The sequence below is a fragment of the Thamnophis sirtalis genome, unplaced genomic scaffold, assembly GCF_051295495.1.
Source record: "Thamnophis sirtalis isolate CommonGarterSnake01/CBP01778 unplaced genomic scaffold, rThaSir2_p1.2 scaffold_10, whole genome shotgun sequence".
NCBI classification, from domain to species: domain Eukaryota; kingdom Metazoa; phylum Chordata; class Lepidosauria; order Squamata; family Natricidae; genus Thamnophis; species Thamnophis sirtalis.
This window is the reverse complement of record NW_028261390.1, coordinates 37,529,686-37,556,687: the sequence shown is the minus strand read 5'-3', so window position 1 is coordinate 37,556,687 and position 27,002 is coordinate 37,529,686. Positions and strand designations below refer to the sequence as shown.

Genomic DNA, 27,002 nt, shown 5'->3' with positions numbered 1-27,002 from the left:
TCTGGGCGAAGTTTGCAACGGGCGCGATTTTTCAAAATGGAGCCCCGCAAGGGAGTTTCTCCCCGACCCCCATAGTGGGGAAGGACAGGCCTCTGGACCGACAACCGTACCGACAAGGACGCAGACTAGGCGGTCATGCGATAGCGGTAACGGATTACACGAAGGAGTGAGAGCATCGCCTTCACCATGGCGACCTGCATCGGCGAGAAGATTGAGGTGCGGAACGGCCATTACACTACGGGCGGGGCGGACAAAAAGGATGGACCTGGCCATTCACTCCTTGGGGAAAGATCCAACCATTATTCGGTTGAGGGGAGGGAGGTTTTTTTGAGTGATCCAGTAGTCCCATCTAACCTATCATGACAGATGCTGCGCAAAAGTATCACCCTTGCAGAACACAATTGACGGTCAATTATTACCGACTCGGGTCCCTTTCCTATATAAGAGATATTTCTAGAGGTTCTTTGTGGAAAAGGACTTCATTCTGTCTAGTCCCGCATAAAGGGATAGTTCGGCGTGATCCCAAAACTGTTTTATTAAGATTGACTCCAAGTAACTTCCTGGACGCGTCTCTGTTTTCTAGTCCGGAAATGATTGCCACTGCTTTTCTTCGGAGATGCTTTTTTAAACTTCCGAATCTCAACCTGCTTAACATCTTTGGGATCAGTCGAGATCAAGTACACTACCCTTTGTAAACAAAGCAAAATGTGCCCACCATTTCCAAAATTTTAAACCTTTGGGTTTAAGATAAACAATGGAAACAACGCAGTTTAGTTATCCAGTGCAAATTATCCCATCTGGAAAGCATTCATAGTAACATATGCCCATGGCCTAATTGATTGTAGAAATACTTTATGAAGCTTGCTTCAATTTTTCAACAAGTTTAGATAATTGTAAATTACATCTAACATTTCTGTATACTAAATACAGAGTTCTACAGAGTTCCATATGAAGTAAGCCATTTTGTTCAACTATGGTTTGTTGAATAAGTTATAAGTGGTGTATAAATGATTCTCTGGTCAAAGTCAGGTTTGATTTCTGGTGAATTCATGGACACTTCTGTATTGTTGGGATTTTTTTATTATTTTTGCAACAATAAAGAAGTGGTTTACCATTGCTTGATTTCCTAGTTTAAGCTAGTCTTGATATTTTCTGGAGCTGTCCTATCCAAGTATTGAGCAGGCCTAATCTTGCTTAGATTTTTAATCCTGCTAAGGTCAGCTAGGTAACTTCAATCATCACAATCTTACCTTCTTAGAGGTAAATTACTGTACACTAACTACACTGAGCTACAAAGCATTCAACAATATAGTCCAACAGGTTCTGTAGAACTAACTGGTATGGTTAGTTTATAGTTCAGTATGCCTCAGAAAATTGGATTGAGAAATCTACAGTTAAGCCTTTTGTAAACAATGGAAATACTCAATACTTTGAATGGATATGGACTACAGCTTCGAAAATCATGATCCTGAATTTATAGTTACAGTTCAATACAGACTTACCTAGAAGTTAATCCAGTCAAATATTATGGAACTAAATTATTTGCTACCAATTTAGTTCAATTACAAGGCTGCCTTCCTTAGCCATGTACCATTGTTTCAGGGTCTAATAATGAATAGCAGACAGAAATGTAAGCAGAAATTGCTTTCAGTGTTGAAATTCTTATGCCACTTATGTGTAACACTTCCGATTCCATTCCAAAAGGGTCTTTGAAAACCAAACACCTCAACTCTCTGGAACAGCTTAAAGCAGCTACATGCAATGCCAGGAAGACACATAACTGCTTAAGAGTATTACAACAGGTGCTCTATTGCCTACACATTCGGAGCACCCCCTCCCTCACTTTTTTATGTTGAAAACCTCATTGCTTGATTAAGCATTACAATGACTTTCCAAGTGTAAGTCTGAGTACATGGTAGCTTTCCTACCTTCTCCGATCTATTATTTCTTTGCATACAGTACAGATAGAACCCGACTTATGACAATTGAGCCCTACATTCTTAACACTGGTACACCCAGGGTTGTGTGTTGAGTCCCTTACTCTATATTCTTTATGTGCATGACTGCATTTCCACTACCGCCAGTAATACTATTACTAAATTTGCAGATGATACAACAGTGGTGGGACTAATCTCGGTGGGGGAGCGGGGGTTGAGTCTGCCTATCAAGATGAGGTGGAACGGTTGCTTTTAACTTGGTCGTCCAAGGAACTTATAGTGGACTATAGAAGGAATAGATCCAGCCCTTGGTTATCAATGCAAACAGAGTGGAGTAAGTGGCCAGTTTTAAGTTTCTGGGTGTTATCTTAAAAGAGGATCTGACCTGGGGTAGTCACATTGCAGCACTGTCAAAAGGGCCCAGCAGAGAATATACTAACTGAGACTTCTCAGGAAACAACAACTGACTGAAAAAATAGAGAGTATTTTAACTTACTGCATCTGTGTATGGTTTGCCAATTGCACAGTGGCAGATAGGACAGTACTCCAAAGGGTCAACGTCATTGCCCAAAGATCATTGGTTGCCCTCTCCCCTCTTTGGAAGAGCTTTGTAGCTCCCACTGTCTTAAGAAAGTTCAAAACATTCTTAAAGATCCATCTCATCCTGGGCACTCTTTTTTTGAACTATTACCATCTGGCAGACAGGACAGACAAGGACAAATAGGCTGAAAAACAGCTTCTATTCCAGGGCAGTAACCATATTGAATTCTATGGTATAGTGCAATATCGGGTTTTCAATTTCAATTATATAGAAAGTAAAGGATGTATGTTTGTGTTTTTATTTTTATAATTATAATGTATTGTATTGTATTGTATTGTATTATTTGTATGCCGCCCTTCTCCGGGAGGACTCAGGGCAGCGAACAATTCAGGGGGGGGGGGAAAGGGGAACATAAAAGACAAAATACAAATAATAAAAATAGACAACAGTCGCACAACCATACATGTCGAGAGGGGAGGGAACTCATCACCCCCAGGCCTGCCGGCAAAGCCAGGTTTTGACGGCTTTTCGGAAGGCCTGGAGAGAGGTGAGGGTCCGAATCCCTGCGGGGAGTTCTTTCCAGAGGGCCGGAGCTGCCACAGAGAAGGCCCTCCCCTGGGTAATAGCCAGGTGGCATTGGCTGGTAGATGGCACCCGGAGGAGGCCAACCCTGTGAGATCTAATGGGTCTGTGGGAGGTAATTGGCAGCAGGCGGTCTCTCAAGTACCCAGATCCAATACCATGAAGGGCTTTATAAGTTACGACTAGCACCTTGAAGCGTATCCGGAGACTGATCGGTAACCAGTGCAGCTCGCGGAGGACAGGTGTAACGTGGGTGTACCGAGGTGCACCCACAATCGCTCACGCGGCTGCGTTCTGGACGAGTTGAAGTCTCTGAATACTCTTCAAGGGCTGCCCCATGTAGAGCGCATTACACTGAAGATGGCATTTAATTTCGTTGTACCATGTGCAATGACAATAAACTAAACTAAACTAAACTACATTTCTGTTGCTAAATAAGACCATTGTTAAGTGAATTTTGCCCCCGTTTTACAACCTTTCTTGCCACAGTTGTTAAGTGAATCACTGCAGTTGTTAAATTAGTAAGAAAGTTGATAAGTGAATCTGACTTCTCCATTGCTGTTCCTTGTCAGAAGGTCACAAAAGGTGATCACTGACCCTGAGACACTACAACTATCATGAATCAGTTGCCAAGTGTCTGAATTTTGATCATGTGAGCAGGGAGATGCTGCAATGTCATAAGTGTGAAAACTGGTCATAGGTCACTTCTTTAAGTTTCAGTTCCAAATTTTGAATGGTCACTAAATGAACTGTTGTAAGTCAAGCACTATATATATTATAGATTGTAAGATAATGCTGTTTCTGAAAGTGATAAGAAATGGGAAGGAAAACTGACAGAAAGAAAATACTCCACAGGAAATACATATGTATGTTGGTCTCAAATATACATGGATTGATAGTCTAGAAAAGGAACTAACAAACCTCTATTTGTTTGCAAAGTCTTTTTTAATCTGGTTACTAGAAGATTTTTAAAGTAGACACCAGAGATCAAGCTGGAATATTCCATAAAGTTCCCGAGAATGTTTTGTATTTTATAATTGTGTGTGTGTGTGCGCGCACACACAGAGGTACATACATACACAGATCAGTTTTGCTGATCTGTTTTGAGCAGTTTTGCTAACAGGGATTGTCTAAGAGAAAAATGAATGTAAGAGAGTAAATATTACCAAGGAACACATGTTCATGTGAAATTGATATTACCTTTCGTAATACTCATCTGTTTAGTATGTAATTCTAGAAGTTCCTTGGAAGGATCTCTTACAGATTCTTGATGTCAATAGTGCAACAAATAATCCCCTATTTCAGTCATCTTTCAAAAAGTTATGAAAGCACAGCTGTTTAAACGATGGCATATGCCATCTATTTGACTGGCATTGTTTTGTTTTAAGCTTTTTTATGACTACAGGTATTAAGATCAGATGTTATGTTTACAGTATTTAATAATTTGGGTTTGTGCAACTGTAGCATATAACAAAAAATAGAAAACATATATTTACACAATACTAATATTCACACATTAAATTCAAAATGTTATAGTGCTTGGGTTTAGTCTGATTGCAATTCAAGATTTAGAATGTTAAAAAATTGAATTCTTGGGAAAATATATGTAGCAGTTGCAGTAGTGTGCGGAAAGCTCATCTGTCAAATCAGAGCTTTTGGCAAAAATTGGATTCTTTGTAGGATTGGGCATGCAGTCAGTACTGCAAAATCTGTAACAACTGTATAAGATGTAAAGAGCGATTTTATGTTAAAAAATTGGCCTATTGCCTTAACTGGAACAGGTAGCTAGCTATGTTGGCAGATTTTCTTCAAGAATTTCTCTTAGTTGTGTTTGTTGAAAATGCAGGATGGAATGTCTTTTGTGTTTACAACCCTTTTGCTATATCATTCAGTCATGTAGCCTTTGCAATCCAGCCATTTCATTGGGGAGTATGTCTACAACATGAATTGTCAGATATCCAATTATATTCTATTAGTGGCTGCAGGGTTTGACAGAATTGTTTCCCAAACTGTGAAGAGTATTTAGGCTCATTTTTTAAAATAAATCAGCAGCCTATATTACATAAATAAAGTATTTGTTTTATAATACAGTACTTTCTAGCTTATAAACCTGATACAGGTAGTCCTTGATTTACAGTCATTCATTTAGTAACTGCTCAAAGTTACAAAAGTATTGAAAAAAGCAATTTATGACCATTTTTCACAATTGCAGCACACCCATGGTCATGTAATCAAAATTTAGATGCTTGGCCACTGGTTCATATTTATGATGGTTGCAGTGTCCCAGGGTCAAATAATTTACCCTTTTGAGATATTCTGACAAAGTCAATGGGGAAGCCAGATTCCCTTTAAGAACTGTGTTATTAACAGCTGCAGTGATTCATTTAATAACTTGGACAAAAAGATAGTAAAATGGGCCAAAACTCATTTAACAACTGTCTTGCTTAGCAATCAAAATGTTGGGTTCAATTGTGGTCTTAAGTTGAGGACTACCTGTATTTTATATTCCATCCTTTCCTTAAATTCAGAGTGTTTTAAAATCTAAAGCACATTCCAGAACTGACAGGAAAGAAGAAAAAAGTTTCCTTTAAACAATAGAACCACAGGTTGGGCTTTAGAAAAGGCTGTTTTACTAAAGCTTTAGTGAGTTATCCTAATCTGTGTATACGTAGTGTAACACATGTACACGCATGTGTAGCAGATTTAAAGTCTCCGCTTCAAATGGGATTCAAGCACTCGCTTCTTTCCTGAGGGAAAGAAAAGAGGTCCAAACGCTACTTAAAGCGTTGGGCTTGGTTTCATAGTGAAACCGTTGAGGTAGCTTGACTCGGTCCGATTGGTTCTGTTTGTGGGCTCACTCCTCGTTGAAACGAACAGACTTGGACTTCCGTACTTCTCGGCCGGGCGGCAATAGCTTAAACCACCGCGGGATCCCAAGGGGCAGGGAGGGTGTTCGGTCTTGCCCCCCTCCGGAGTTTTTCCTCGGCGGCGTCTGCTGCTGCTATGGAAGCGGGTGTTGGAAGCCGCGTCTCCCTCGGGAGCGGGAGAAAGAGCGGCAAGATCGCCGGTCTGCATAGCTTAAGCTTCAGACCTCTCAGTGGGCTCGATTCCCGATCAGAATGCCGCAGTGGCTCCTCAGTCTTCTGCTCTCTCCTCTGCCCGGCGACGGCGTTTGCTACGCCGGCATGTCCCATTGCTTGCCTTGTGAGAGCTCCATTAAGGTACAGCACTGCCTAAGCACAATCCGCGGCTCTAAGATTTTTCTTCAAATTACTGACGGGCTAGTTCTCTTTTGGTAGGGTGGGTGGGTAGGTAGGTAGGTAGGTAGGTAGGTAGGTAGGTAGGTAGGTAGGTAGGTAGGTAGGTAGGTAGGTAGGTAGATTAGATAGATAGATAGATAGATAGACAGACAGACAGACAGACAGACAGACAGACAGACAGATAGATAGATAGATACAGAAATTGTGTATGGGGGGGAATGTTGAAGGAGCAGGTGATTTACATTACCCCCCATGCCCACCCTCAAATCAGGAATTTTCTCATGAGCTTACAAGATTAGTCTGAAGGACTTTTCATTAGGTTTTATAGTGCAAAGGAGGAGAGAGTCCAAGGCTTCTGTAGCCAACTTTTGAAAAATCTATGGAATAAGAAAAGTTAAGAAGCCAGCAATACTGTGAACTTTGTAGAACAAAGTTTTGTAGACTGAGACCTAAGTCCAACATTGTAGTCATATTTGCATCTGGTAAATCTTTGCTCTGGGACACAGAAGCAATTTTTTTCTTCCAGTATTATAATATCCTTACTTGGCCTCAACTTTAATTATTTTAAAACATTTCACTATTAATTTTTTTTTTGAAGTAACATATTTTAAACTGTTAGTTAAAGTTTAATAATTTTTTCTCAATTTTTGGTAAAAAATCATTTTAGAATGGGAAAATGTGATGTAGCATATTAAAAAATAGTGGCTAATATTTGATAAACAGGTAATATGAGATTTTTTTTCATTTTTAGGATTTCAAGGTGGGGAACCTTTTAGGCAAGGGTTCCTTTGCAGGTGTATACAGAGCTGTATCCTTGAAAACTGGTCTTGAAGTGGCTATTAAAATGGTAAGTGACCAGCAGAACAATAAATACGCTAATGGACTAATAATATCCACATTTCATGTTTGCTATTCTTTTATTTGCACCAGATTGGCTGATTTCTGATTAGGATCTGACACTGGTAGAGTTTTAAAAATATTACTGGTTTGAATATTGTCCTTCAACATCTACCAGTTTGGAAATGATGTTTATTGCCACAAAAAACTTACAATGTAAAAAGTACATTTATATCCCAGTTTGCCCCCCCCCCTTTGATTGCTATTTAACCTTAAAACAACAGCCAAACCATGTTTTAAGGTAAGACGCTGGCTTTTGATAAAGTTCATTATATTTCCATATGTCTTACAAGGTATTCAAAGCATATTTAGATGCAAATCTTAACAATATACTGGAAGTAATGCTGTTTTGATTCAGTTCATGCATTTTTCTGTGATCAAACATGAGATTGTAATAGCAGAAGTCATTCAAAACTATGACTTGAGAGTAAAAAGCAACCTGTACCTGAAATAATAGTGTTATTATTCATTATACTGTTAAATGTGTTTGCTCATTCTTATTTTCACTCTTGTATATAAGCTGAAAAGATTTATTATCTTTTTAGATCGACAAAAAAGCTATGCACAAAGCTGGTATGGTACAAAGGGTACAAAATGAGGTGAAGATTCATTGTCAACTAAAACATCCCTCCATACTTGAGGTAAGAAATTAACCTTTAGAACTTGAACATCTCTAAGTAAGGTTTAACTTGTTATAACTATTTTTTTTCCTAGTTGTATAACTACTTTGAAGATAGTAACTATGTGTATTTGATACTTGAGATGTGCCATAATGGAGAAATGAGCAGATATTTAAAAAATAGGAAGAATCACTTTTCTGAAGAAGAAGGTAAGATTCCTACATGTTGATTGTATACAAAAATATATGCATTTTAAAACTTTTACATAAAAATGTTTACTTGAATTTCAGAAATTGAAATTTCCAAATACTGCAATTATAACTTTGTACATTGAGCCAAGTGCAATTTCACAATTAATATAATATAACTAAGTTCAGCTTGAGAAACAATTCAGTTTCAGAGTTTACTATTAGTAACATTTGCACACAAAAAAAAGAATGGGATTTCGAAAGAAAAGGCCAGACATTGTTTTCCTTGTAGTGTAAACTGAATTTTTATTCTTTGCTCTTTCTATAAATCAGAAGCTTTTAATTGAGATTGATAAGTAATAGAAGTATCACTTATATACTGCTTCATAGTGCTTTATAGCTCTCTCTAAGCAGAGTCAGCATATTCCTCCAATAATTTGGCTCCTCGTTTTATTGACCTCGGAAGAATGGAAGGCTGAGTCAGACAGAGCTGAGATTTTCTTAAATCCTATCTTTATGAATTCTGTGAATGGGTCAGCTTTCTCTCTGAATGTGTACAATATGTATTTGATATGAGAAAGACTTAAAGCATCCTGTATCTCTCTTTGTTCTATACAGTTCGGAACTTCATGCATCAAATTATTACAGGGATGTTATATCTGCATTCCCATGGAATACTCCATCGGGATCTTACACTCTCTAATCTCTTACTCACCAACAATATGAATATCAAGATAGCTGATTTTGGACTTGCAACACAACTGAAAATGCCTCACGAAAAGCATTATACAATGTGTGGGACTCCTAATTATATTTCTCCAGAAATAGCTACAAGAAGTGCACATGGGCTTGAGTCTGATGTCTGGTCTTTAGGATGCATGTTCTTTACACTTCTGACTGGAAAGCCACCTTTTGATACTGATACAGTAAAGAATACTCTGAGCAAAGTTGTACTAGCAGATTATGAAATGCCAGCGTTTTTGTCAAGAGAGGCTCAGGATCTCATTCATCAGTTACTTCGAAAAAACCCGGCAGATCGTTTAAGCCTTTCATCTGTATTGGATCATCCTTTTATGTCCAGTGGTAGGTCAGTAAGAAGTAAAGATTTAGGAAACGTAGAAGACTCAATGGATAGTGGAAATGCCACAATTTCTATCGCTTCCACTGCTTCTCCCAGTGTCAGTACAAGTGGCTGCTTAAAAGAAAAGAAAAGACTTTTAATCGAGCATCCACTTCCCAACAAAATGACAGTTTTTCCTAAACACAAAAGTACTAACAATGTGGCAATTGGTTGTGGAAGCCCACACGACAATCAGGGACTTCCAATAAATGAAGTTGTCAATATTGGAAGGGGAAGAACAATGCAGCTAATTGAAGAAAGACCTCATTCACGCTATCTCAGGAGGGCCCACTCGTCTGAAAGATCAGGCACATCTCATAGTCAAAATTCAGAAATATTAAGTCAAGTGGAAAGATGCCAGTCCTTGGAAATCCTCCCAAAACCAAGACATGGACAAAAAGAAAATACAAAAGATTTTTCTCCTGCAAATTGTTATTGTGACTTCCCAATTGTATTTAAGGAGGACTTTCCCACTAACTGTGACTCAGTGGAAAAACATTTTTCACCACCTACAAAACAACAGCCTTGGTAAAAATTGAAATCTTATTTTGATTGGGTTTAAGTGGGTTTTCTATAATGTACTATCTTTCTTTTATGTAATGATAAATAATGATTTAGAATATGTTTGCTAATACTTTCATTGCAGGTGTAATATTAGAAATGTACATTTCAATTTGTATCCAGTTACAGTTCAATAGATGAACAAACGTAAGCTGAAACCCTTAAATGTGGTTTAAAGAAATAAGCCAGCTACTTTATCAATTTAAAATGCAACTTCTATCTGAAATACTTATTTATATTGTATTATGTTGATTTATAACCCATCCCATTAAATAAATAAGTATTTAAAGATTAGCAAGTTATTTGCGTGCATTTTAATGGAGAGTGCTTATATTTTGTTTTCAGTTCAGATTTTCCCTGTACAATGAAGGCTGACAATGCTTTCTTAGAATTGAAGACTCAAACTGAAACAATGCAGCAATGGCTTGGAAATATACAGCTTGGTGGTATGGATTTATTTATCTGAGTACATTAAATTTGTATAAAACAAGTAATTCCTAAAATGAAAATTTGCAGGAAAACTTTGTGGACATATCCAATATTGATGTAAAAGATAGAAAATTGCTTGGGGGAGAGGTTAGAGAATATGGGAGAGATTGTTTTAAGAGTAAATATACTCTAAAAGAAGTTGCTTTTCTAAGCCTGTTGTGTACAGCAGAAGAAAGACGTAGTCCTTGTATATATTCAAGCATACATATATTGCAATATTATAGTTGCAATTGGGACAGGATAGCATATTTGATATTAATATGAGTCGCTTTATTATTGCCAAATATATTCAGGAACAATGAACATGTATAGTTAAGGGGCAGGGTGATGGTGAATGGAATCACAGAGAGCATACTTTATACTCTCTGTCTTTACGTCTGAGTTGAGATATGTTTATTCATCCTTAGCTGAATCCCAAATTTGATTTCTTGATTATAATGCAGAGTTCTGGAATGTAGGAACTAGCTTTCACTTGATACAAAATGTTTTGATATTTGAATGAAAACAAACAGGTGTTCCTAAATAGATCACATAATTTGAAAATAAAAAAGAGTACTAACTACTCTTTCAACCAAAATTAGAATTGTCCCCATCTGTCCTTAAAATTTGTTACTTTTCTTAACTATTTTTATTTTATTTTTCAAAACTAAAATGTTATTTGCTTCAAAAAGCTTAGGCATTGCCTGGAAATATATATATAATAAGTAATTATTAGCATTAGTTCATATGTGGGGGGGGGGGAAATAATAGGAACAGACGGGAAGGAGGAGTTTTCTTTCCACTGCATCACATTACAGCAGGAATTGAAAGAATACAAACGTAGAGCTGTAATTTAAAACTATGGTAGTTAAATCTTAAGCATCTTTAATTAGTAGGAAACCCTTTGGGAATTGAAACCAAGGATAAACAGTTAGGATTATCTGAATCCTCGGATAATGCTCTTTTCAATTCTTGTTCTTAATTGCATTTCTACTTTGACAGAAGGGATGTGTTAATTCATACACTTTATCAGGATAGTTTTTGGGATTTTTACCACTCCCTATCCATATGCTTATCTTGAAAGGAAGAACCCACATAATTAGATGTTTTCTAATGAAGGAGACTGACAGAAATCTGATCAGGGCATATACAGTATATACTGAATGCTGGAAAATTCAAATTCTAAGTATTGTAAATAGAAATATTATTGCTGTTCATTTATACTTAGGAAAACAATTTACACAGTAAGAAACCTAGTTTATCAGTTATATAATAATATATGCTATCTTAATCAGGCAATTTAAGTAGAATTGAACTTTGTTGAACATTTTCATATTTGAATTTGAACTTAGATTAAAATTATATGCTGTATCAGTTATGAAAGAGTTAACCTGATTTATTTTTAAAAGAAAATGTACTCTTTTCTTTTTTTAAGGAAAAATTCCTTAACAACAATGCATTTCCAAAATGATTAAAATGTTATTTTGCTACTTCAGTTCAGGTATCAGAACCTTCATATAAAATAAATGGGGATTGTCAGTTCTATCTTGGTATGCCTCAAGAGGCTCTAAAGACAGCGAGAAATAGTTCACAACATAAAAATTATCCTGATTCTGCACCAACTGTGGGACCACAAGAATTAAGAAAATATACAGCTAGACTTCCAAGTAAATCTGAAAAGGCCCTGCTAGCACCTGCATTTGGTCTCCATCTTATGTCTGAAATCAAAAACAGAGACAAAGCATCACAGTATGGACACCCAAAACCTCTCCTGCGAAATATCATATCTCCTCTGAGTGCTCATAGACTGAAACCAATAAGGCAGAAAACAAAAAATGCTGTGGTAAGAACTTTGTATGTTTCTAAATATATCTGCAGAAATAAAAAGTAAAATAGAAAAGTAATAGTGTTATAGAAATTGCTTAGAAAAATAATGTGATTATAAATATAATCATGCTTAAATATGTCTAAATTGCTAAAGTATAAAATAGTGTTTATGATTAACATTCTTTTTTTCTTGTAAAATACTGAACCCCAAACATTAACCACTATCTGTGATTAGCTCTGTTCTTGCATTGCGTTAAATGCTGAGTACAAACAATAAATACATAGATTCAATTTATTTCTGTTGCTTATAAGCAGAGTACAGACTTAGTTCTCAATGCTACAAAACGTGTACCCTCAGGATTTCCCTCAGTGGAAATACAAATTGAGTAAAAAGTTGTCAGTGGAACATGAAAATAAAATTAGTGCTGGCTGATCTAGCATCTTTATGCAGATAAATTTCTGTTCAGATTCAGTACCTAAAAAGATAAAATTGGTATAATCTTGCATGTTTCTGTGGTGCTTGCAACTATTTTTTGGAATGACAGCAACACATATAATTGGCTTTAACATTTCCAATTGTTATTGGACTCAAAAGGCTTCTTCGCAATCCTTAATTTTTAATTTTACATCTGTCTCTATTCGAGTGCTGCTGTTTTATTTTTTTCACCACTCATCTTTAGTTCAAATCTTTTGGTTTAACTCTCATGATATTTTTCCATTGATCATCTCCTTTTTTTCAACTAATATCCATGTCTAGTATATTGGTTGTCATAAAACTGAAATCACTTTTCAGTGACATAAAAAGATTTTTCTGTTTAGGTTGATAGCAATATGTAATATATTATAAATGACTTTGGGACTACAGATATGATGTATATTTGGTGGAGGAAATTTTTCTTTAGATTTCTTGCATTGTATATTTTGTTGATTTTCAACATATATTCTAGGTGAGTATTCTAGATACAGGAGAAGTGTGTATGGAATTTCTAAAGGAATATAATTCACAGGAGTTTGTAAAAGAAGTACTAAAGATTTCTCCTGATGGAAATGAGGTAACTATTAATTTCTATTATTTCTAATTTAAATATTACTAAACTAAGTGTTTATGCCAACATTACCATATTATGTAGAATTCAGCTGAAGATCTTAAAATCTCTAAATCTGTATCTGTAAAATTTGCAGATGATGTTGGTCAATAAAGATAGCAAAGCATTATAGAGAAAATTAGTTTGAATTGAGAACCTATGCAGTTTTAATTTGAAGTCTTTATTGTGTAACTGTTGTTTACTTTATAATTTAATTTAATGAGACTTTTTTTCCTGTATATTAAGGTCACAGTTTACCATCCAAATGAAGGTATAGGTGTTCCTCTTAATGACAGACCTCCGGTATCTCCTGAGCACCTAAATGTATATAGCTTTGATAACTTGCCAGGTAATTATAATTTCTTTGAGTCGTTTAGAATTTGTTTTTCTTTTAAGATCACATTTTTGGATAAAATTTGTGACAGGAATCAGATTGACGCAGAATGAAATCAAGAACAAGTGGAAATGATTGATCAGCGTATATTAGTACACTGCTGATTGAGAATAAGCCAGTAATCTAAAGAATTATGATTTACAGTGATGTCTTAAAAAGTTATAGAATGTGCAATATGATAATTTACCATTTTTTCTCAACTCATTCATTCATTCAATTTCCTACTATCCTCTGTGTCAGCAGGTATATAAATATACACAGTATGTATGTATGTATGTATGTATGTATATATGTATGTATATGTATTATGTGTGTGTATATATGTATCTGTGTATATGTGTGTGTGTATTATATATAATATGAATATATGTATCATCTATCAATTGCATACTGGGGCCTTTTGAAAATATTAATGCCATAATCATAACTATCTTTCAAAGGTGTTTCCTTAACTGCTTTGAAAGATATAATTACCTCCCATTAAATAAATAGCTTTTTAAAGACATTGTTATTACTGATTTTGTGCTTCCAAAGTATACTTTCTGTTCATTACATGAGATGTGAAAGTTCAGATAAAACCTCTTACACATACTCTCCCTCACCAACACAATGCCTTTTGTGCATCCCTATGGCCCTGACCTGTGCCATACCTCTTGTACATGTCCTTAATATATCATCCCTGACCTGCACTGTGCCTCTCATGCTCCCATTTGCAACGTCCTGCACTCACACTATGCGTCTCTCACACTATATCCAATCTTCACCTACATCTCCACATATCCCCTCGCTTTCTCCCTCACTTGGCAGCAGTGACTTACTTACTTTCCTGTGGCCTATAACTCCCTGCCAACTTCCTAAATGATTTTGGTTGTGGGAAGCCAGCCAATGGTTGCCTCATTGGTCGCATCAACCATGCGATTCATTTAACAACAGCAATTGGGGCTGCCGGGTTTGCCATCACTAAGCAACGTCACACTTTACAACTTCATTGCTTAGCAACCGAAATTCTGGTCTCAATTGCTATTGTAAGTCAACAATTACTTTTGTTAATATGCAGCAACTTATTAGCCTACCTGCATTGCTTCACAGTGCTAAATTTAATTATTAAAATTAATTCTAAACTTGTTAAATGAAAATATTGAATTACTGGAATAAACATTAAAATTTGTTAAAGGACTTTTGCTAATACTAACTTTGAACTAATTGAGATCAGTTCCTGAGCAGTTCCTCTTCCATGTATTGTTTTAGTCAGGTGCCACTGAAGCTTCTTTGATTTTTATGGTTCTTTGGACAGAAGCTTCTTACTTTGACCTGTCTCTAGGATTAACTTTAGTTTTTCACAGTTCTGTCATCCTATTAGAAATGCCCAACAATCATGTTGTCCTTCCTTCCTTCCTTCCTTCCTTCCTTCCTTCCTTCCTTCCTTCCTTCCTACTCTACCCTCCCTCCATCTCATCCACAGTTACCTGTTTTAAATCTATGACTGGGAAGATAACAGTATTTACAGAATTAAAAACATAGCAAATCAATAAATAATATATATGGCTGCCAAGGTACAAAATCAACTAACACATCAATAGAAGTAGGTGTGATATGGGTTCAACCATACACTTGACTAAGTATCAAAACCAGGTCTGCATAGCCTTAGAAAGATCAGTAAGTCAAGTTCCCAAAGGGAAGATTTATCAGGAGCGCTGCATATTCATAGAGGCTGATTTATTTATTCTGGCAACTTGTTCAAAGTTTTTTTCAAGTGGCTTTAGTAGACACCATGTTATTTAAAGTTTACTGCCTCATGCTTTCTGTATAATAATAAGGTTGCCACAATGATTTGTGCATTTTCTTATCAATTTAAAATAATAGCAGTACATAAGCATAAATCTGTACATGAATGAAGTTTGGAATTATGCCCCATAGGAGATATATCAAAACAAAGGAAGGAAAAGAAATGAAATATGCAATGATTTACCTATATGGGGATGAAGAGTGTAGGGAAAAATGATTTTCTTAGGTTAAAATCAAGATATATTTGTTTGTTATAAGTAAAAAGACAAACTGAACTGTAACAACTTTCTTTTCTTTCTTTTAGAGAAGTACTGGAAAAAGTATCAATATGCTGCCAAATTTGTGCAGTTGGTAAGATCCAAAACACCCAAAGTCACCTTCTATTCAAGATATGCCAAGTGCATGTTGATGGAAAATTTGGCTCCTGCAGATGTGGAAATTTGTTTTTATGATGGTACATGTCCTTCAGTTCTTCTGCACATTTCCTTCAACTGTTAAGTTTGCAATTAAACTGTTAGTTGACCATGACTTTATTCTGCTAATAGTTCCTTAACTTGTGTATTTTAAGGAATTTTGCTAATTGATTCATCATACACTAAATATACTAAAACTCTTAATTGAAATTAATATATTTGTATATTTAAATCTATAGATATTCTCAGTCATCCAGGTCATGGTTGTCCCAAAGGTGTTTTTTCAGGAAGCAACTGGATTTTCTTGTTTTTTCTTTGAAGATGTTTTCCTTCTCATCCAAGAAGCTTTTTCACCTCTGACAGGATAGTGGGAAATGGAAGGGTTTATATTCCTTGCAGACAGCTGGTCATTTGCATCTTTTTAGAGGGTCATTGAAGCTCTTGGTGGTTTATCTGTGTCCTCAGGGTCAGCAGAGTAGTGCTCTTTGTTCCTGTAGTCTACAGTTTAGAGCTGTTTGCAAGGAATATAAATCCTTTCATTTCCCATTATCCTGTATGAGATAAAGAAACTTCTTGGATGAGAAGTAAAATGTCTTCAAAGAAAAAACAAGAAAGTCCAGTTGCCTCCTGAAAAAGCACCTTTGGCATATATTTGGCTATCGCATGCTGGGCACTACTAAATATGTTTTTCTTGTGCTTTTATAGCAATATCACTTAGACTTATATACCACTTCATAGTGGAGACAATGTTTTCATTACTTAAGGATTTTTTTTGTTTTATAATATTAATGTGATTGTGATTATTCGTGACCCGTCAAAAGCGCGGACGGCAAAAGCGCGATCGACAAAATCGCGCCTTTGACGTCATCACAGCGCGACGAAAAAGATCGAAAAATTCAAATAAAAATTAATAAAAATTAAATTAAAGCAAGCCGATTCACATAAAGGTAAGGGTTAGGGTTAGGGTTAGGGTTAGGTTAAGGGTTAGGGTTAGCTTTAGAGCGTTAGCGTTAGCGTTAGGGTTAGGATAAGGGTTAGCGTTAGGTTTTTCGTTACTTTAACGGTTAGGTTTTGGGTTAGGTTAAGAGTTAGGTTTAGGGTTAGGTTTAGGGTTAGGTTTGGGGGGCTTAGGGTAAGGTTTTCGCTTTATTTTTACAATTTTTCGATCTTTTTCATCGCGCTGTGATGACGTCACAGCGCGCTTTTGTCGAGCGCGATTTTGTCCTACGCGCTTTTGTGGTGGAACCGTGATTATTATAAAACTTAATTGTTTGAAAATTAAATGTTAGTATTTACACTTTTATTTTTACCGACCTTTGCATTTGTATTTTATTTTGATACTGAATAATATTGAACTGTAGGAAATTTTCAACTGCAATTTTCTTTAATTTTCTTTTCTTTTAATATTCATCAAAGAGTATGAGAGTACATTTCTGCTACTTGACCAATATTTTTCTTCAAGGGGCGAAAATACACAAAGCAGCAGGAGCAATACGAATAATTGAAAAATCTGGAAAAGCTTATACAATAAGAGAAGAAAATGAAATTTTACAGAAGGATATACAAATATATGTGCATCATGCAAATGAGGTAAATATTGTTTATATTTTAAAAGGTGGAGGTGTGAAAGTGCATTTACCAAGTGGTTTAAACTTACTAGAGATAATCAGCCAGTATAGCAGACAGAGGAGTAAGATAAGAGGGTTAAGAATGGTGAAATACAAATTAAATATAATAGAAGGGGAAACAATATAAGATGAGCGATATCAATTGGCAATTGCTATTAGAAAGAACAGGAAGCTCCTGTTCGTATTGTATTATGTAAATGTGGTGTATGTCTTAAGTTTTGTGTATTTTACATGTTTGTAAATAAAATTTAAAACTTAAAAAAGTGCATTTTCCAATTAGTCTGTTCCAGCTCTATGTTTGAAAAACTGTAAAAAGTTGTGATAAAGTTGGAGCAAATGAATCAATGAAAAGTAATGTCAATTGGTGAATAACTTTTAGCAGGTCGATCAATTTCAGATATTTAGCTTTAAATTGCCTTTTTTATAGAATTATCAATACTTTCCACTGTTATTACTGTTGTCAGCTCTAATCCTGTTCTATCATAAAGGAAGAAACTACATTATCAGTGAAATTTTAATGTGCCTGTATTCATTTCCTTATTTTAATAGGCTCATCGCATTTGCCTTGCACTAGAAACTGCCATTCTGGCAGAAGAAAAAAGTGAAAGTATTCCATTTTTCCCCATTATTGTTGGTCGGTAAGCTGTCACATTTGGTGTTCTTTATTTTCCAATATTATTGCTTCTCACATGGCTGACACTTTTTCATAGAGATCTTCATTTATGCTTTCATGTAGAGCTAAATATATCTTTTCTCCACCTCAGTAAACCAGGAAATCCTGAATCTCCAAAAGCTTTATCAAGTACAGCCCCATCTTTGATGAGTGCAGCTTTGAAAAGAGATGTTCCCAAATCTGAATCTTCAACTCAAGCATCTAATATTAACCTATCTGTAAGTAAACACATATACAGATCATTCTTTTATTATGAGATTTTTAAATATATACATATTGTACATTTAAATTTAAATTTAAATTTTGGTAACTGCCCAAGATTGTTTAGAGAGACCTAAGCAATGGTGTTAGGGTGCATAAAGACAAGATTGACTTCCTGGCATATAGCTAATGAAATTAAATTATTTTATTAAATAGTGAAACCTCTGGCAAAGTTTGATCCATTATTGCAATCTGATATTTCCATGAATACCTTCTAGATGTGTTATGAAGGATCTGCATTCACAGAAGCTACATCTGAATCAAAGAGCTCTTCCGGTAGTTCCAGTGACTGTGTTCCACATTCAGCACAATTGCTAAAGTCTGTCTTTGTAAAGAATGTTGGCTGGGCTTCTCAGGTGAGTCTGTAATTCACTCAGAAAAAAACACAATTAGATTTATATGATCACAGTGAATATGGAGGAGAGAGCAAGTTAAAAATTTATATGTAAAGCTGTAACTCTGTTTTTTCTCTGCCCATATTTTGATATTTGCAACAGTTGCCTATAGTTAATAGTAAAACATAATATTACCATTAATTTGTTATTGTACTTGATACATAAAAATTGCCAGGATTACAATGCATATGAATAGGTGCATGAGCCAGTATATAATTTGCATCGAAAAATGAATGCAATGATTTCCATTCATTGCAATTTTTTGTCTCCAGTGGAATGAGTTATTTCTCTGAATAAATTACTACTTTGAGATGAAACCAAATAACCAAAATAATGGAGTTCCTTCTCATTTAAGCCCGAAGCCAGGTCCTAATTATGAAACCATTAATATAAAATAATGGCCTTACAATGTGGGATACCTTTTTTGATAATCAATTATTGTTGAGTGATTAGGTAAACAGCTATTTTATAGACTTCCTTATATGAAATAAACTTTTTTCCCCTTCTAGTTCACAAGTGGGGCAGTATGGGTTCAATTTAATGATGGATCCCAATTGGTTGCTCAGGCTGGCGTTTCCTCTATTACATACACATCCCCAGCTGGTGACACAGTTAGGTATGTATCAGTTTTGTTATTATTAAGTAATCCATCAATAAATATCAGTCTCTAGACTTTATATTTTCTCATTTGATTTCTAAGCAAGAATCTGGGGACTGTGGAGATTATAGTATGTGGGAAGTTCCAAGCAAAGTGATTTTTTTGTAAAGTCAGTGTGTCAATTTTGATTTAAAAAATTAAATATTAAAATTTCAGTTTGCAAATTCTGATATTTTGTTACTTTTTCCATTTGTTTTTCATCAACTATTGTACTGCAACATGCATATTATTTTTAATAGAAAATAAGTTTTTTCTGTCAATAGCTTTGACAGAAAAAACTTATATAATAAATTATGTTTAACAAATCTGAACTAAAATTGAGAGAGAAAAGAAGAACCCACCCTAAAAACAATAAAAACAGGAAAACCATTAAACAATAAAAATGCTGTGTATGTATATTGAGAAAATGGTTTAAATGTCAAATTAGTCAAATGCCAAATTTGTATTTTTCAATGTCATGAAAAAGACCGTTGGCTTACCTGAACGGTCGTTCTCTGGGCGCTGCGGGAGAGTCCAAGCATGGGTTAACACCGTCTATCTGCCCTAGGACTGAGTATCTTTTTTATTTGACCATGCCTCCCCTTTGCCTCTGATATCTCAGTTTAAAAACGAAGGACACTCCGGAGGACAGCCCTCACAGATCCTTGATATCACCACTGAAGGTAATTCTGACCCTGGGCGGGTTTGGACTCTCCCGCAGAGCCCAGAGAACGACCGTTCAGGTAAGCCAACGGTCTTTCTCCTAGGCGCTGCTTGGAGAGTCCAAGCATGGGACATACCCAAGAAATGATGTCCCCGGGCGGGGAGAACCATTAGAGTCCGGAGCCTCTGCAACTCTCTGCAATACTCTTCGCCCCAAGGAGGCTTCGGCCGAGGCAAAGGTCTCTATCTTATAGTTACGGATGAAGGCGGTGGGGGATGCCCATGTGGCTGCCCTACAGATGTCTATGATGGACGCCTGGGTCGCCCATGCTGCAGATGTGGCTGCACTCCTCGTAGAGTGAGCAGTCACCCTGCCTGGAACCGGCTTGGATTGAGTCTCGTACGCCAACTTAATACCGGCCCACAGCCAACGGCCAATGGTGTGTGACGATGCCTTTTGTCCTTGTGACCCAGGGTGAAAAGAGACGAATAACGCCTCCAAGTGCCTAAAATCCTTGGTTCTCTTTATATAGATGCAAACTGCACGTCTTACATCTAACTTGTGCCACTCCCTTTCCCTGGGATGTCACGGATTAGGACAGAAGTTAGGCAGGATCACTTCCTGCGACCTGTGAAAGAGTCAGTATCATCAATATGCGGACGATACCCAATTGTATCTGTCCGCCCCGTGCCAACTCAGCGAAGCAGTTGAAGTGATGTGCCAGTGCCTGGAGGCTGCCAGGGTCTAGATGGGAGCGAACAAGCTTGCACTCAATCCAGACAAGACCGAATGGCTATTGATGTTGCCTCCCAAAGATGGTCCAGACATTCCACCTCTTAGCCTGGGGGGTGAAGTTATACACCCCTCGGAGGGGGCCCGCAATTTGGGGGTCCTCCTGGATCCACAGCTGACGTTAGAATACCACTTGTCGGTTGTGACCTGGGGGGGCCTTGCCCAGGTTCGCTGGGTGCACCAGTTGCGGCCCTATCTGGACCGGGAGGCACTTCGAATAGTCACTCACGCCCTCGTCACCTCAAGAGTGGATTACTGTAACGCACTCTACATGGGGCTGCCCCTGAAGAGTGTTTGAAGACTGCAGTTGGTCCAGAATGCAGCCGCGCGAGCGATAATGGGTGTAACCCATGTTACACCTATCCTCCGCGAGCTGCACTGGCTCCCCATTGGTCTCCGGACCCGCTTCAAGGTGCTAGTCGTTACTTTTAAAGCCCTACATGGTATTGGAACTGGTTACCTGAGAGACCGCCTCCTGCCATTCACCTCCCAACAACCAATAAGATCGCACAGGTTGGGTCTCCTCCGGGTGCCGACTGGACAATGCCGGTTGGCGGCTCCTCAAGGGAGGGCCTTCTCTGTAGCTGCACCGGCCTTATGGAACGAGCTGCCCGCAGAGATCTGGACCTTACCACTCTCCCGGCCTTCTGTAAAGCGACCAAGACCTGGCTGTTCCAGTAGGCCTGGGGCTGTTGATTAAAATCCAGCCCCATGTGATTGAATGGATGATATCTTATTTTAAATAATTGTATTTTTAATATTTTTATGTCTTATTTTGTTGTGAGCCGCCCAGAGTCCCTAGGGAGTGGGCGGCATGCAAATCTTATTAAAGTTGCAAAGTTGCAAAGAGTTGACTTTAGGCACAAACGTAGGGTCAAGCCTTAGTATGATCCTATCCGGCTGTATAATGCATAGGTCCTCCCTGACTGAGAGGGCTGCTATCTCTGACACCCTCCTAGCCAAGGTGATCGCGACCAAGAAGGCTGTTTTAACGGTCAGGTGCCGAAGAGATGTAGTCCGAAGTGGCTCGAATGGAGCTCCCGTTAACGCACGGAGGCAAGTTCCATGATGGGTATCGGTGCACCGTAGGGGGCCTGATATTCGACGCCCCTTTCAGGAAGCTCTTCATCTGAGGGTGTTGGCTCAAGGTACGGGAGGAACCCCTGGAGAGAACGATGGACAAGGCTGCTACTTGGTGGCGCAAGGTCTTGGGGGCCACTCCCCTATCCAACCCATCTTGCAGAAAATCCAGCACCTGCGGAATGGACGCCTCTATGTCTCGCAGCCCCTTGCCTTTACACCATGTGGAAAATGCCCCCCAGTTGGCCTCATATATTCTGGCCGTCGAAGGTCTCCTGGACGCCTGTATGGTCTGTATGACCTTGTCAGAGAACTTCTGACTCCTCAGGAGTTCCCCCTCAGGTGCCAGATGGCTAATTGTAGCCACTGGGGCTCTGGGTGGAATATTGCCCCCTGGCTGAGGGATATGGTCTCATGAGGAATCCTCCAGGGCTTTTGGATGGAAAGACTGACAAGGTCTGCGTACCAGGACTTCCTGGGCCAATAGGGGGTGTCACGAGCAGAATCTCTGCCTCCTCCTCCAGGAGCTTGGCCACAACCTGCGGGATGAGCGGGAGAGGGGGAAATGCATACAGGAGCCCGGAAGGCCATCTGCATTGCAGGGCATCCGTCCCCTCTGCCCCTGGAGACTGGTAATGGGAGTAAAATCTTGGCAGGTGGGTGTTGAGGCGGGTGGCAAAGAGGTTGACCTGTGGTTGGCTGAACCTCCGTACGATCTGATTGAATATGTCCGGGTGCAACCGTCACTCTGAATGGTCTATCGTTTGCCAGCTCAAGCAATCCGCCTCCTGGTTGCTGGTTCCTGAAATGTGGTCTGCCTTGATGGAGAGCAGGTGCCGTTCGGCCCACCTGCCCAGAGCCTCCGCCTCCGCCATCAGTGATCTGGAGTGCGTGCCGCCTTCTTTGTTGATGTGGGCCTTCGTTGCTGTGTTGACGGTGAGCAACAGAACGTGCTGGCCCGTCACCTGGGGGGAGAACTGACGTAGAGCGAGGCGGGCTGCCCGGAGCTCCAGCCAGTTGATGCTGTGGGAAGACTCCTGCTGGCTCCACAGTCTTTGGGCCAGGAGGCCCTGGCAATGCGCTCCCCACCCCTGTAGGCTGGTGTCGGTGGTTACCACGACCCTTTCGGGTTCTTTGAACAGACACGCTCTCTTCACTGCTTTCGACCACCAGGCTAGAGAGCAAGTCACCTTGGGAGGAACACGGATGTGCCTGTGCGAATTGCTGTCCTTTGCCCTTTGCATGGACAGCAGGAAACATTGTAGTTCCCTGGCATGTAGACGAGCCCAGGGAACCACCTTCAGGCATGAGATCATGACGCCCAGTAGTTGGAATAACTGGACAATCTGCACTGAATCTGGATGTGCTGCAAATTCGCACCTTGTCTCTGAGAGTCCTCAGGCGCTCCGGGGACAGGGAAACCTGACAAGAGTTCGAGTCCAGAATGACGCCCAGGTGTTGTATGCGTGTGGTCGGCTCCAGATGGCTTTTCTTCAGGTTCACCAAAAACCCGTGCTGTTGGAGAGTCCTGATGGTGGTCTGGATGTCCCGCCGCGCCTGGGCCTGGCTGGAGGAGTGAATAATGATGTCATCTAGATAACACTCCAGGCGGATGGGACGATTCCGGAGGTGAGCCGCCACTACAGCCAGCAGCTTCGTAAATGTTCTGGGTGTGGAGGAGAGTCCGAAGGGAAGAGCACGGTATTGATAGTGCTCTGCCTCAAAGAAGAACCTCAGGAACTTCCTATGATTCGGATGTATAGGCACGTGCAGGTAGGCCTCCTTCAGATCTATTGAAGTGAGGAGGTCCCCCCGCCTCACGCAATCCAAGATGGAATGGAGGGATTGCATTTTGAACCGCCTGTATGCCAGATGGAGGTTCAGGCACTTCAGGTCCAGGATGGCCCTCCACCCCCTGGACGCCTTGGGCACCAGAAATAGGATAGAGTAAAACCCCTGCTTCTGTTGCTCCCTGGGCACTGGTTCTATAGCCCTTATTTGAATGAGATGCCGGATTTCCGCCTGCATGAGCTCCCTTTTTAGGGAACTCCTGGGTGAGGGGCAACGGATGAACGTCCGTTGGGTAAGGGAGAGGAACTCCAGCTGGAGTCCCCTCTGGACCATGCTCAACACCCACTTGTCTGTGGTTATCTCCCCCCACTTGTTTGCGTAGAATTACAGGCGACCTCCTATGGGGGGACCCCTGTGATGGTCATTTTCCGCGGCGGAAGTTCCTGGAGTTGGAACCGCCACAAAAGGGCTTACGAAAGGAGCTATGTTGTTGTTGTCTGCCACGGGACCCAAAGGACCCCCTATCCTGTGCCCTATCGCCCTGCTGGGAGTAGGACCTGGAATATGAAGAAGAGATGGAAGGTTGGGCATTGTCCTGGGGATGAAAGGGCTGTCTCCAAAAGGAGCCAGACCCTTTGTGAGCCGACTTCTTGAGAGTCACCGGTAAGACCTTTCTCTTGTCCTTTGTTTCTATAGTGAATTTGTCTAAAGCCTCCCCAAACAAAAGACCCCCCTTGAATGGGGCTGAAGCCAGCTTCCGCTTGGCCTTCATCTCCGTCTGCCAGTGGCGAAGCCAGAGTAGGCGTCGAGAGGTCACGTTGGAAGCTAGCGCCCTGGATGCAAATTTTGCCACGTTCAGGGAGGCATCTGCAGAATATTCGACCGCGGTGATGATTTTGGTGAGATCGTGTTTCCACCTTGACCTCCAGGAGAGGGGTTTCGCCCTCAGCTGCCTCAACCAGAGGAGCGAGGAGCGGATGAAAAAGGATGCGGAGGTTGAAGCCCTAATGGCCGAGGCGGCCGCCTGGTGAGTCTTCAGACACGCCTTCTCTGATTTTTTGTCTTCTGCCTTGAGACCTTCCAAGAGGTCCGCCGGCAGATTCGAGTTAGAGGTCAGGGAGACCACTGGAGCATCCACTTCTGGAAGCTTCAATGCCTCCTCCATCCTGTTATCTACTGCATAGAGAATCTTGTCCCCCCACTGGGGTTTGTTAGGGTTCCCAGCTGAATCCACTGCCTCTGAACCACGTCCATAAAAAGGTCTGGAACCGGAATGGATTCCTGGGCCAAGGGTGGCTCCTTAAACAGACCCTCCTTGTGATCCTTAGTGGAAGAGGTTCCTGCAGCTGACCCCTTGGGAATAGAGCCCAATTCCGTGGATGCCTTCGCCTTAGGAAGAATTGATTTAAATAGGGAAGGCTTAAAGAGGCCGGTGAATGCTGGCTTATCAGGCGAGAGATCCTCATCCTCAGACAGCTCAAAATCCTCTACCTCCCCTTCCTGTAGGGCGGACTCCTCCGTAGCGGTTGAGCCGCTGGGAGATGCCGGGGCGTGTTCAGTCCCATTTGGGACCCGTTTTCTTAGAGGTCCCAGCCTTACTGCCCTTTTTCTGCTTCATGCCTTCCGCAATCCCTTGGGAGATGGCAAGAGTTATAATTTCCCTCATCTCAGTGGAGAGGCCTGACTTCTTCCTCTTCCTGTGGCGGGCTGGAGTCCCTACCTCCTATGCTGGATAACTGCATAAACACTTGTGCAGAAACCAATGTTCTACAATTATGTGCAAGTTCATCTAGTGGTTGTGTTTTAACATTATACAGCAACAAAAACTTGTAATGTCATAAAACAGCAGTTGGGGAATCAATTTTAGGAACTTCAAGTATTTAAAGTATATTTATGTAGAAGAAATGTGAAAAAGATGTAATCTATTTATGGTTAACATAATTTACTCAATCCTGTTTTTTGAATTTGTACCACACACAACCACACGTTATTGTCCACAGTGCAGGTTATATATGGTTGACCAATTTTTGTTCTGTATGTGCAAAATACAACCATAGCATACAATTGTTAATTTTTTAAATCCCTTATCTTTTGTTTGAAACTGTGGTTTAAATCATTAGACCATTGGTTTCATTTGTTAATGAGGTAATAGCTTTCATCATATTTAATACAAGAGGTGAAAGCTTGTAGACTCCACTTTGATCCTCTTCTAACTTACCTATTTTTAAAAAATAACTTTTAATAAAAGAAAATTAGAAAACTGACCTGCTGCAAAGCAAAGCACCAGCTTTCAGCATATTTAGTGGGAAAAGCACAATCTCTTGTGCTTCAGAGATTTCCATCCACTTTGTAGCTGAGGACAAACATCACTATAGTTTATGCCTCTTATCCCTCCATTGCACTGAAATGTAGTTGGGAATCCATTGTCAAACCATTTTAGGTTTGCACTACAATTTAATATAGTTTTGAAAACTAAAACCTAGCCAAAAATTGCAATGGAGTTCATTACAATTTTGGTCCCTTCAGTGCAGTTCTTACTTACTGTAAGATTCTTCTCTTACATACAGGAACGTTGTAGAATAAAAAGTGTTATCCCAAAAGACTAAAATTGGAATATTGGTATCTTCTTAGGTATAGAGAAGATGAGAAACTTCCAGAATTCATCAAAGAAAAGTTGCACTGTCTATCTTCCATTCTGGTAATGTTTACCAATCCAGTTGGCCCCCACTGACAAAACGATGTATGACAAATTTAAATAACTAGTAGACTTTCCTCAAAAAACCCAAACTGGTTTTTCCTGACTGGAAGTAATGTATAAGTGTTCTACTTTTAAAACATTAAAGAAAAATTACTTGCATTTCATGTAATTTATAGAAAATCCTGTAACCATCTTGGTTTTCCCTCCACAAATGTATATATGTGCATGTTCTGTTTCCGCAGCTCTCAAGAAAAAAACACCTCTGCTATTGCAATATATGCCTGTAAATATTTTGTATTTTATGCTATTTTCAGATATGAAAAGTATTGTTTTATGATTGTTTTATATTTTTGTAACTTTTTAATGAAATATCCCTGCAAAAGTGTTAAAAAATAAATGCAGTGATAATTTAGATCCCTTGATTTATTTAACACAAATGTCTACGTATGCACAGTAATACTAGTTACTAATAAAACTCTAATCTACAGTAGAATCCATACGTTTTGTACACTTACATGCATCTCAAGCAACAGGTTTATAATGATTCTGGTGTTGTATTATTTAATTTGGGAAAGAAATCTAGTGTGACTGAAACATTCCTGAGGGTTTTCTTCTAGAAACTATATTTAGGTTTGTATTGTAGTTTAAAGAGAAATTGAAAGTTACAACAGGAATAATAGAACTAATATAGTAAAAAAAAGTTAT

At 39.1% G+C, this 27,002-nt stretch overlaps 2 protein-coding genes across 5 annotated transcripts in view; one reads left to right on the top strand and one right to left on the bottom strand.

Annotated features, from left to right (window-relative positions):
• Positions 1-26,709, top strand: PLK4 (polo like kinase 4). Of its 3 annotated transcripts, none has more exons than XM_014063048.2 (16): positions 1-216; positions 7,072-7,167; positions 7,763-7,858; positions 7,932-8,046; positions 8,644-9,673; positions 10,052-10,152; positions 11,671-12,017; positions 12,949-13,053; positions 13,333-13,435; positions 15,570-15,719; positions 17,141-17,268; positions 17,856-17,944; positions 18,071-18,197; positions 18,459-18,596; positions 19,145-19,251; positions 26,231-26,709. In XM_014063048.2, the coding sequence occupies exons 1-16, from the start codon at positions 187-189 to the stop codon at positions 26,328-26,330; spliced, it is 2,862 nt and encodes a 953-aa protein (XP_013918523.2). In that variant the 5' UTR covers positions 1-186; the 3' UTR covers positions 26,331-26,709. The 3 variants fall into 3 exon arrangements, with proteins under 3 accessions (XP_013918523.2, XP_013918522.2, XP_013918524.2); XM_014063047.2 differs by lacking the exon at positions 1-216 and adding an exon at positions 6,105-6,281; XM_014063049.2 differs by lacking the exons at positions 1-216; positions 7,072-7,167; positions 7,932-8,046.
• Positions 18,472-27,002, bottom strand: part of MFSD8 (major facilitator superfamily domain containing 8) — a 27,281-nt gene continuing 18,750 nt past the window's right edge. Inside the window, exon 12 of one of the 2 annotated variants that reach the window (XM_087724393.1) lies at positions 18,472-18,602. In XM_087724393.1, the coding sequence (XP_087580519.1) occupies positions 18,555-18,602 (48 nt within the window). In that variant the 3' untranslated portion in view covers positions 18,472-18,554. Of the gene's footprint in view, positions 18,613-27,002 lie in introns of both variants that reach the window. The other variant, XM_087724395.1, reaches the window with a different exon arrangement.